An 11,872-nucleotide genomic window follows, 5' to 3' on the forward strand; every position below is an offset into this window, starting at 1 on the left:
TGTACAACATCCCAGATGATCTAGTCTTAACATTCTTAAAATAAAGGCCGCCTACATCATATTTTCAATATATCATCAATATAATAATTAATATGTTTCTTTAAAAAAAAATAAAGACTTGAGCCATTATTTTAAGGTGACAATGTCATAATCAATATATCAATATATTGTACAGCCCTAAACCATTGTGTGTCAAAGCAGTGTTCACTACTGAGAAATAATGTATATTGTTCCCCTTCCAACATTACACAAGCATACAGTACCTCTATCACTATGCTGCATAACATATAGAACATGGAAATACCATAAATAACAATATCAGCTCAAAGGCAAGCTATAGTTAAGCAAACATAAGCTTTTCGGGTACAGCTTCTTATTTTGGTTCCTTAAGATAACCTGATGAAGGTCTAATTACTCTAATAGACCAAACGTTGTTGTATGCGCATTAAACCTTTTTCTTGTATTTGAAGGCAAGCGTGCAGGAGTTTTTCTTTCAGTGCAGCCATTCCGAAATACTTCATGTTAAAGTAAAAATGAGCAAATGGCAAGTTGTTCAGCATTTTATTTATAATTCAACAGGAAATGGGTAGATAGACGTTTCTTGTGTCACTGCAATGAGACTACCAAGCTGAAACTCCTCAATAACAGTAATGTTCACAATCTCCATTTAAAAAAGGTACAGTAGACTCAGTGATTAAAACTACACCCAGAATTGCATGCTGGTCCTGAGATGTGAACTAGTAGTGTATATTCCTTCAGGATATACTTAAGTTCAAGATCTTTGTTCCCCTCTGGTGAGTGTTGCTCCAACCTTAAGCTCAATATATACTATAAATTAGACATTAGTGAGTGTTGTCACATCACTGAGTCACACTAGACTAGGTTACTGAAAAATAAACCCAACATTAGAGTTTGCTTGCTGCTGGGGATGTAAAACAGCCACAAGAATGAGGAGCAAAAAGCTGCTATCTACCACAGGGTTTTCCTGAGAATTGCAATTCAATATCCTAGGAATGATTTGGGCTTTGGCTAAACATAGACAAATTTCATAAAAATAATATCAGAAAATAGCAGCACTTTATTCTGCCGGTACCAATATCCTTGTATATACTACACGGTAAAAAGTACTTCATAGAACTCAGTCCTGCTGTAATGTAATCACCATGTTCCTATACTGTATCATGAAGAAAAGCATGTCAGATAAATAACTTTTATAGTTAGTACCGAAGATTAAGTGCAAACATTAAAAAATAAAATGCATCAATAAATAACGAGACCAAATAAATCATCCTGGCTTGTAAATGGCCACATACTGCTCCTATTACCTCTTAATGTGTTAACACAGTCGACCTACAATTTCAACCAAATCATATCATCTCATATCTCAATATTGCCAAGAAGACATACAATCAACCAGTCTTGTTATATTTTTGGCTATGTCGTCTGTTGTTCAGCCTTCTACTTTACGTTTCTGCACGGAAACATACAAATTGTGCAACATCCGTGAAGGGGGGAGGGGGCAAAAACCTAGCAATGACATTCAATCATATCCCCATTTGACTGTGGGCCCATAACAAACAAAAAAAGATCAGTGCAAAAACCTGCATTCGGTTGTGAAAGTAGTACTGAATCAAAATGCTGTTACAAGTATTTAATTTACAACTGATTCTTATCCAAATTAAATGATCAATAAGTGTATCCTGTACGGAGCTTTAACCACTTAAACCCTATACAATTAGTTGACCAGGGTTCCCCACAACTCTATACTAGGTCCTCCAGTATTTCATTCTCTCTATTTTATAAATAGCAATTTTCTCTGAATGTTTCCCATGAATAGGGATGCTAGGGTTCATGTGGTGAATCACCACATTAATAGGCAACTCCGCCAATTAGTAACCTGAATTTTATCCTTCTATAGTGACGACCTGTGAAAATGTGACATAATAATTTTGAGAAATGCCCTCAAAGGCACTTACGGCATGTCAGATTTTCACATCATCTTCGCCAAGGAACAATAGGATTCAGGTTAAAAATGGGTGAATTCAGCCTTTAATTACTGTAAGATTACCCATAAAGGAGGATATCATTTGTCTCAACCCCAGATCCACATCCTGCAAATTGAATTCTTATTTCTACTTATTATCTTTTACTTCTTGACGTAAAATAATCAATACATAAACATTGAAGAGGAAAGTAAAACATAATAAGGCCTGGAAACTTTCAATTCATACTCTGTCCTTCGGTTACATTTGTATTACGGCTCAATTAGTCGGTTTAATCCTCTAGCCCTATATGCATGAATTCCCCATGTCTTGGTCTGATCCGAGGGGTGTTGACTCTACATCCATTTCCTCAGAGTCTTTCCCATTTGTCTGTTCATTACCACATTTGTCAGAGCTTCTCTGTGTCACGGTCATCTGCACCGTTTCACCCACTTCCTTTGTATCTGTCACTTGACTAAAGTCAGTCCTTGGAATTTTCTCCTCCCGCCCCAAGGAAGGAGACGGCGAGTGTTTAGCAGGACCTTCAGGCTTGGTCTTGGCGGGTGTTGACACCTTTGGACTTGTCTGACCAGAGGGATTGTTATTTGAGGAAACTTTCTCCTCCGTCTGGCCATTTGCAACGTCCCCTGAGGGGCTGTTATTGGACAGCGCCTTGTCATCCTCCCTTTTCTTCTTCGGTGGTTTTTCTGACTCTGCCTCCCCGTCAGTTTGCATGACATTGACTGGCTGCTGGGTGGAGTCCTTGAATTTGCCAGCATCTTTGTTTTCTTCTGCCGCATTGGTCTCATCTTTCTCCTGCTCATTGTCAGGACTGGTTGACTGATCCATTTCATCATCATCATCATCGTCCTCCTCATCCTCACAGCCGTTCCCCAGAAATTCTTCATCAGACTCGACCTCTGCATTTCCATTTCCAGTATCAAGTTTAGACTCGGTGGCACCCTTGGAAAATGTGCCTTTGTCTCCGCTCACCGTTTTATCAGATCCCTTCTGAACCTCTGCTGCATTATCCATTCCAGCCAACTCTTCTTTCTGTGCTCCCCCTGCCTCTTCGTCTTTGCCTTTAGCCCGTGCAGAAACGTCGTCCCTTCCGTCTCCATTCCCAACAGCCTCAGACTTCTTTTCTGCTTTCTTGAACCGTTTCTGAGTCTTCCTGGGGCACCAAACAAACTTGTCCTTTGGTTCAAAATGGAGATAAGCGAATCGCAGAAGCTCCTTGCGCTTTTGCTTGTCTAGCACGGCAAACACAAAGTAGTCAAGTACGCTTCGTTTAACGCTGCTGAGGTTCTTCTTCACCAGAGTCTCTTCTAGAAAGAAGCGTACAAGCGGGGCCTGGTAGTGCTCAAAGCCAAGCTCTCCGAGGCTCTTCAGTATTCGAGTGATGCGCAAGTTGTTGTGCATATTCCTGAAGGACATAAGGCAGAAGGGTAGAGGCTGAAATAAACAAAAGTAAGACTCATATTTTTGAGGCAGCTATGGTGAAAATAATTGACTAACCGTTCAAGGTTTCCAAAGCGTTCCTTCCAATTCTCAGCACGTTTCACTTCACCGGTCTTTTTGTCATTCAACTGGATACCGTAAAAGCCTAACATCAGTTCATAGGACTCCACAAGTCTCTTCTTGGCCTCATCGTTTTTCTTGAACGCCTGTGGGGAACAAACATGGAGGTTATATGAAAATATAGTTGAGATCAAACAGAAACATCTCCACAACTTTTTATGGAAGACGGCTGACTCTCTCCACCAGCACTGGCTCAGTTCAGCCAGAGCTGAGTCATGCTTCTGTCACCCTTTCAGAGTTAAATAACAGTTTGTGATTTCTTGTGTTATGTAAGAGTTTATATTACATAAATTATATACCTGCCATTTGTTTGTTGTTGGCACAGTTAGTTGCCACAAGCTAGAATAAAAAGGTTGTTTCATGGAAACAAACCTCTCTTGTGCAGCAATTTTGCACAATCCATTGAATTTTGTTTTAAATATGTTGAAATGTCAAGATATTGTTAGTGAAATAAAGAATAAAGAGAAATCAGAAAACCTTTCACCTCATTATTGTGCTTTTGTTGTGAGAGCAGTATTTGAGAGAGGCTGTTTACAAGCTAGCTGTCTCCACTCACCTCAATCTCCTTCCTGGTGAGTTCTGAAGCCATGTAGTTAACCCCAGGTTCCCGTAGTGGAAACAACCTGAGATGGAGAGAGGAGTTGGGGGGGAAAAAGACACAAAGTCAGCTTAAGGGAAAATAACAAACCCATCTCCTGTTTCTGTAGTGTGAGGCAGCTTGATGTACAGGACAGTATACTTCCTAGACATAACGCTAGCATGTCACAGAGATTTACCCCCAATCCAACCCTTGATGCTGAGTGCCAAGCAATGTTTTTTTCCCCCAGTTTTTGTTATGACTTGGCTGGGTATTGAACCCATTGGACACTGAGTTGGTCTTGTCTGTTAGTGGTGTTGACAGTGTCTTTAGCTCATTATCTTCTAACCTCTTCCCTGCAAGAATGTAACCTTACACTTTTGCAATTACTTATCCAATTTGGGCAATATTTAAGAGCTGTGAAAATCACAATTCTGTTATATAAGAAAGTCCAGAACACGGTAATCTTGTCATCAAGCTTGCCCGTTAAAAATCTCTGCAGCACTCTGGTGTTTGCCATTATTTTACATATTCAGCAAAATGATGATGACTCAATGTTTTGCACCTAAATCTTTCTGTCTCTGTGTCCACAATAAAATGTGCATCGGCAGCTACGAGTGTGCGGCTCTTTTATTATTTAGGGTTTGATCCGTTGGCTGGCACTTCACAAGGACCGGTGTGCTGTGCACCTTTTGATAACTGTGTTGTAGCTAAATAAAGACATACATTGAATACACATAACTGTAGTCTCTTCAATGTTTTATTTACAATACATTGTTCAATTTCTTGAACAATACATACCATTGGATGTAAGAGTGAACTCTCTCCAGTTTCTTGTAGTCTGTTTTCCACTCTTTATGGAATGATTCAACATAGATTTCTATGAAAATGAAACAGACATGAAAAGTGTCATTACGGACATACTTTTACACAAATTAAAACACTTTGAAAACACACAAGACAGTCAATTGAGTTACCATCAGGTGCAGAGGGAAATTGATTGAGATAGAACTTCAAATTGTTCATCTTTTCCTCTGCGCATTCATCATCTGTTAGGTTCTGCAAAAGAATAAGCAAAAAGCTCAGCTTGCTCCACAGTTTGATGAATACGCTGAATTAATCGATCATAATATGCTGTTCAGACATTTCACTCACCGGATAACCTCGCCTGTAGTTCTGCATGTCCTTTGCTGCCCTCATGTTTCTAGGCGTATGATGCCACTGCAAAGATAAATTATGATTATGAGCAAATTATGGGCATCCAAACAGGTGACTTTTTAAGACATTTTAAGACTCATTTCACCAGTGAAGTAAACATGAAATTGTGTATCTTCATAAGTAAGTAGGGTCAGAGAGGCTTATTGTCAGTATCATTTGAGAACGGAGGAGTCTATCCCTGTTTCAATGCCCTGGATAGACACCTACCATCAGCTTCCGGTACTTACCGCACCCAAGCCATGCTACTCATACGTTAAGTTGGCGATGCCCGGGATCTAACACACAACCTTGTAGTCCAAAGGCAAGTGCTCTAGCGACTGTGCTACCCGGACATTATCCATTAGTATCAAGCCTAGCCCAAGAATGGCTGATATTCCATACACTGCAGACAAATTAACAGGTGCGTTGTGGTTGGTGCGGGGTAATTAATCACACCTATCAATTTGTGTCCCATACATGCGTGCTCCTTGAAGGAGGTTTACATCATGTGTTGTTTAGTGCTGCTGTAAATATCACCCCTTCACCTACAGAGAATGTTTTCCATGTGAATCTTGTCGAAAAGTAAGTAGAGATATTTCACACATTTTCTGCCACAACTTTCAAATGGATGACAGAGTGCTTACAATGCTGCCAGATAAATCCCTCCACAAGCATGCAGAGAGTGTTCTATGGATGTGTAGAATATGTATATGGAATACATGCAATGCATGGAATATTGGTCATTCTAGGCCAGAGCTACCTCAAACCACTGCTTTTTTAAACAAAAAAAAGGGTAAAAAATCTGCATTGTTTAACAAGACACATCAGTCCTGACAGGGTACTTCATTTGTGACATCCAAGTTACATTATAACTCATGCGTGTCCATTTCGATGTCTGTCTGTACCGAAAAGCTAATCCCACCCACCTTGTTGGTGACGTGGTCATTAAAATGAACCCAACTGAATTATAATATTTAATCTGTACATAAATCGCTACTGACATCATTGGCAATCAATCATTCGTTTTAATCAGCCTCATATAGCAACCAGTTTAAATGACATAAAGGCCAAGCTAGCAGCAAGAGGGCACAACTGTGGTTCTTTTTTGAACAGGTTGATGTTGATTAAATGTCACAGAATAACATTATAGCAAAAGAGATGCAAAGAGATTACAATCTTATGCATTCTATCAACATGAGTTGGAACCTTGCCAGCTATTATGTGGTTAGCAAACCAACCACCAGCAGTAGCTGCAGAGTTGCCATGTCGGGTTATTATAAGCGACTGTGGGCTTGTTTTTATGTAAAGTTGCTTTTAGATATTGGTAGCTGCAGGTTGCGGGTTTTTGGGCTCGTTTCTACAGTGGAGTTGCTTATTTTAGGCTTGCTTTCTAAATGTTGTTTAAACCAGTGGTTCTCAAACATGTTCATGTCAAGCACCCTCATATTAATATGTATTTGTCCACAGACCCCCTTATCTGAAAATACTTTGTGCCAGTGATTTGTGTTATGAAAATGTTCATAGATTATTTTTTCATTTTTTGGAAAATAGTAGATCTACAATCTACTTGTAGATAGGCTATTTTAATTTAAATGGCCTAGTCGCTTCTTTTGGGCTTGTTTTCATAGACCTGGTAGCTTATTTCTCTCACAGAATCTGGCAACACGGAGCAGCAAATGAAGCATACGCTGACTGAAAATGGCAGATCTACAAGCTCACAACGCGTCGCATGGCGACCCTTGGTGAGCTTGCAGAGCTGCTATTTTCAGCAAGCCGCCACCAACCGACGCGCAACGGAAGACCCGAGACTGAATGCAAGGCAACAAGGCTAAAAATAAATAAATAAATGGGTCGCACGACCCTTTCTTTTCCCCTGTCACAAGAACGTGGACACATTTTCTGAAAGAGATGGCGACACACGTCGCGACGTCGACACTTTCACTTAGGAAAATGTGTCACTTTATAGAAAAATATGTCATTGTGTTGGTTGAGCAAAAAGACCCGTGATGTGACGAAGCGTATCATTTATCCTTCTCCATCACGCGATCGGGTGTCGCCAGCCCCCAAAAAAGAACAGATCTACAAGCTTATCAACGAGTCACATTTTAGGCAAGCGACACCGTCGTAATATATATGTATGGTGTGTGTATGAATTATACGCCACCCAGTGAAGTGATGAAGTAATAATCATTATTCTTAAGGATCTGGCCTAGTATGCTAGTGATAGTGAACTAGACTGTCGATCGATTCACTTTGAGGGTTGCTGATCCGGTCAGAGTCTACAAAGCGGATACGGAAACTGTGCGTGCATGCCATTGTTGCCAGATTTTGCGAAAAGAAATAAGCAACCATGGAATATTTTCAATATGGCATATTCTTGAAACATTTGAACAACTTACTCAAATATGTTTTCAGATGGGGGTCTGCAGACAAAAAAAATAATTTTAGGGGTCCTTGATTTGAAAATGTTTGACTTATCGGAGAATAATCGGTTTGAATAACATTAGGACGCCCAGCAACTATACTTTACAAACAAGCCCCCAAAAAAACGCAACCCACAACTAATCAATATTTACAAGCAACTTTACAGAAAAAGAAGCCCAAAGTCGCTTATAATAAGTGGACATGGCAACACTGGCATGTGCGTGAAAACCACCGGATACAGTAGGTGGGCTCTAGACCGGATATGGGCACTTGAGCAGTAATTAGAAACCAGGCTTTCCATCGGTAACTGCGGAAAGGTTTTAATAGTAGAACTATCATACATACAATTTGTAAGACACAACGCGTGTTTTTTATCTGAAATGCTTAAAGTTGTGCGAATTATTTAAAAAATATATATAATCCCAGTCCCCCACAATAAATAAATACAAATAATGCCAGTCCCCCACAAAAAAAATGTATAGTCCCAGTCCCCCACAAAAAGAAAGAAATACATAATAACCCCAGGCCCCCACAAAAAGAAAACAACTAGTGCAACGTACCAGCGCGGACCAAGAGGTTTTGTTCTTGTCTTGACTGGTTCTGTTGCTCCTCTCTCCTCCTCCTCCTCCTCCAGCCGGGTCGTCTCCTCCATCACTCTCCTCCGTGTCCCAGGTCGAGTCGTATTCACACACGCAGTCGTCCTCCATGGTGGGTTGTTTTATTCAAAACACACACACTACCGACTTAAGGAAACGAAAACATAAATAATATGCGTGAAATCTGTCTCACTGGTGGTCATGAGTTCAACTTTTTATGCTCCAATAATAGGCGATCGTAAAGCAGCAGACATGCATCATTCTGTCCTTTCCTTCCGTCAAGATATACGTCTTGAATTAAAATTGGACTTCCGGCTAGTGGACTTCAAAGTAAAAGTATAATACTGGTATAAAATATGTATAAAATAGATAGTATAATATATATATATATATAAATATAAAAAAAAAAAAAAAAAAAAAAAAAAAATATATATATATATATATATATATATATATATATATATATATATATATATATATATATATTATACTTTTAAGTAAAAGTAATATATTATATATAAATAACTATTATACTTTTACTTTGAAGTCTACTAGCCGGAAGTCTGATTTAAATTTTATAGTACCTTTCATGCATAACATGCATGTCAATACTTTTGTACTTTTACTCAGGTAACATTTTGAACACTGGGCCTTTTACTTTTATGTGAGACATTTCAGTGTTGTTTTTATTGTGATGATAATATACATAAATGTTTTTTTCTATTTTCTGTTCACAGTGCATTGTATCTTGGCATAGTGTGAGCTTAGAGCGTGGCTATTTATGGTATTTTTGATAATTATTGAAAGTACAAAATAAGGCGTAAGTGATTTAAACCCAGAAAAGTAAACACTTATGCCATATCCCGATATGCAAAATCCCGGTCTCATCTAGTCTCATCATGATTCCGATATAATATCCATTGTCTGCTGGCAGCAGTGAGTTCAGACAGAGGGGTAGAGTTTGAGAGATCAGAGGGAAGACAATTACGTACAGGTAAAGGAAAAACAAGAATAGTTTGATTATTCATATTATTGTATCCATCTTAGAAGCTGCATAGTCTGATTGTTCTAACTGTCCAGGGTGTTGTAGTTAAAGAAGAGGAAAGAGACTGGCTGTTTTTGAGACGTGACACCCTCATTCAATGAGTATGTATAAATGTACCCTTTTTTTTCAAGGTTCATTTCACCACAGGGGTGCATACTGCAGGCAAAACGACTGAGGTGATTTCACTTGTACAGTATGTTCTTTAATTAGTGGTATCAGATATTGTAGTGAGACTGGTGGCTATAATTTTCCACTCTGTTGCTCACTTGAGCTGCACAATATTATAAATATTTAAAATCTCAATATTGGTTAGTACGGCTTGAGAGTGAGAATATGTTGTGATAACATATGGACTGCATGTTTTTTATACTATGAAAAGCTTCTTTAAAAAGTATGCTGTACACATTTGAACAATGAGCTTTTTCATTGCAAGTGTAAGCATGTAGAAAAGGCTGCAGTCGTAGCATAGTATAGGCTACATTACAATCATAATATATAGCAGAAATATCACAATATAATTGTTGTTGTTAATATCATACAGCCTCACCCAGTTTACTTGTGTAGTCTAGGTCAGTGGTTTTCAAAGTGGGCTCCCACTTCCCAGCCAGATTGGTCGTAGTTTAATTTGTCTACAATTCAGAAAAAGGTGAGAAAAAAAATCATAGTATGAAGAAATTAGTGATTTTTTTATATATATATTTTTTACAATGTTTCAATATCACCAGTCACCACTATGAATATAACTGGCATGTGCAATTATGACATTTATAGTTTAATCAAATTCAAACCAGAATATTTCATGCTATCCCTTGCACATATTAATTTGATTATGTACAAGTTACATTTGAAGTTCTTATTTATTTTCAATGAAACACACTTTTACAGCACTACTACAGCTTTAGGATGATAACTTGAACACACGCACGCTGTAGATAGTCTGTTGTAGATAGTCATCATTGCAATAAACTGTCCATTACCACATGAACCCCAAGCCCCACTATTCTGGGGCGAACACTGGTCAAAAATAGCAGCTGTAAGCTCACAACGGGACGAACATGACACATTGTGACCTTGTAGATTGGCTATTTGTGTGTGTGTGGCTATTTGTGTGTGTGTGGGTATATATATATATATATCGCAAGAGATGGTTTATAGGGAAAAAAGGAATGGACCAAGTACCCCTGGGGTACCCCGGTCAACTAAGTATAAAGGGTTTTCAACAATAGGGGCACTAATGTGATCAACTGCCATTAACCACTTAAAGTCTTAGTAAAATAAATTGATTTTTTTGCGAGTGTGTCCCTCAGAATCAGCATGCTGGGGGTCAAGTAACAGTTACATTCCTTTCAAATCAACTGTGGGTACACATATCAACCTAACTTGCGATTATGGTTCACTAATCTCTGTTTATATCTAAATCTTTAGCTGAATTCAAAACCCTGTTAGAATGAGGCTTGAATGAATCCATCTAATGTCGCGGCAGCAGTGAAAAGCAACAGCAAACGTTGGATGCCTGTGGAAACCCTGCAGTTTCCACAGTAACTAAGACCAAAAATAGAAACCAAAACCAGGGGCCATTCAACATTCAATTCCCAGCAATAACGCAGTGATTCTATTTATAGCTTCTAATGGTGTGATACACACGTGTGAAAATGTGGCTCTACGATTACTGTCAAAAGATCAAATTATACATTCATAACACTGAATGTTGCCCTGCCCTGGAGCCACCGATTATCATTCCACAATACAAATGTAACATATACACACACATTTACTGTACTTGGGACATAGACTATTGGGAGGCTCATTCCAATCAGAATGTGTAGTAAATGGTTGGAAGCCAGGTCAAGATGACTGGGTAAACAGTTAAAATATATACACTTTTATTATTCTTCAGTCTGGTGTCTGCAGTGTGTAGTTAAAATGATTAAAGTCTTGATATTACTTGTAATAGAAATGTAATTTAAGGAAAATATTCTGTCTTAAAGTAACTGTTGTCTTTGTTGACTCATTGTATTTCTAACTGCTGTTTGCAATTGTGAATGTATAATGTGTGTGGACTCAATTTGAAGCTAATAAGATGTTAAACAAAGATTTCATAATATGAGCTTGTGTAAAAGTATAGTTTTATAGATAAGGGTTAAAGTAAATTGTCACATGTTTAAATCTAGGCGGATGCTAATTCCTTGTGATGACTGAGAAAGGCTGGCCAACGCGCCTTTTGTTTCTAAAAGCTTGTTTATGAGTGGTCGAGAAGGAGGACTGGGAGGAGGTCCTAAGTCAAATGTCTGTCTGTATAAAGTACAATGTTTTGCCAATCACTCTGTGATTGGCAATGCAGGTGTCAACGTCTGTAGAAATAAAAGCATTTCTATGGACAAACCCACTTTCTAACTGGGTTCTTGTGTATTCTTGCACTCGGTAATAGTGTTGTTACCGCCTGATCAAATACACGGCAGGTTTCATTTGT

The 11,872-nt window shown here is 38.6% G+C and overlaps 1 protein-coding gene across 1 annotated transcript; it reads right to left on the reverse strand.

Moving 5' to 3' along the window:
• Window positions 1–546: 546 nt before the first annotated feature.
• On the reverse strand, window positions 547–8,624 carry ogfr (opioid growth factor receptor). Its single transcript, XM_084068014.1, has 7 exons — window positions 8,322–8,624; window positions 5,296–5,361; window positions 5,118–5,199; window positions 4,942–5,020; window positions 4,120–4,186; window positions 3,501–3,649; window positions 547–3,408 (listed from the first exon to the last, which is right to left on the reverse strand). Exons 1-7 carry the CDS (start codon window positions 8,466–8,468, stop codon window positions 2,289–2,291), a joined length of 1,710 nt encoding a protein of 569 aa, XP_083924140.1. The 5' UTR covers window positions 8,469–8,624; the 3' UTR covers window positions 547–2,288.
• Window positions 8,625–11,872: the final 3,248 nt, after the last annotated feature.

Source organism: Gymnoscopelus microlampas (assembly GCF_963454915.1).
Source record: "Gymnoscopelus microlampas genome assembly, chromosome: 10".
Lineage (NCBI taxonomy): Eukaryota > Metazoa > Chordata > Actinopteri > Myctophiformes > Myctophidae > Gymnoscopelus > Gymnoscopelus microlampas.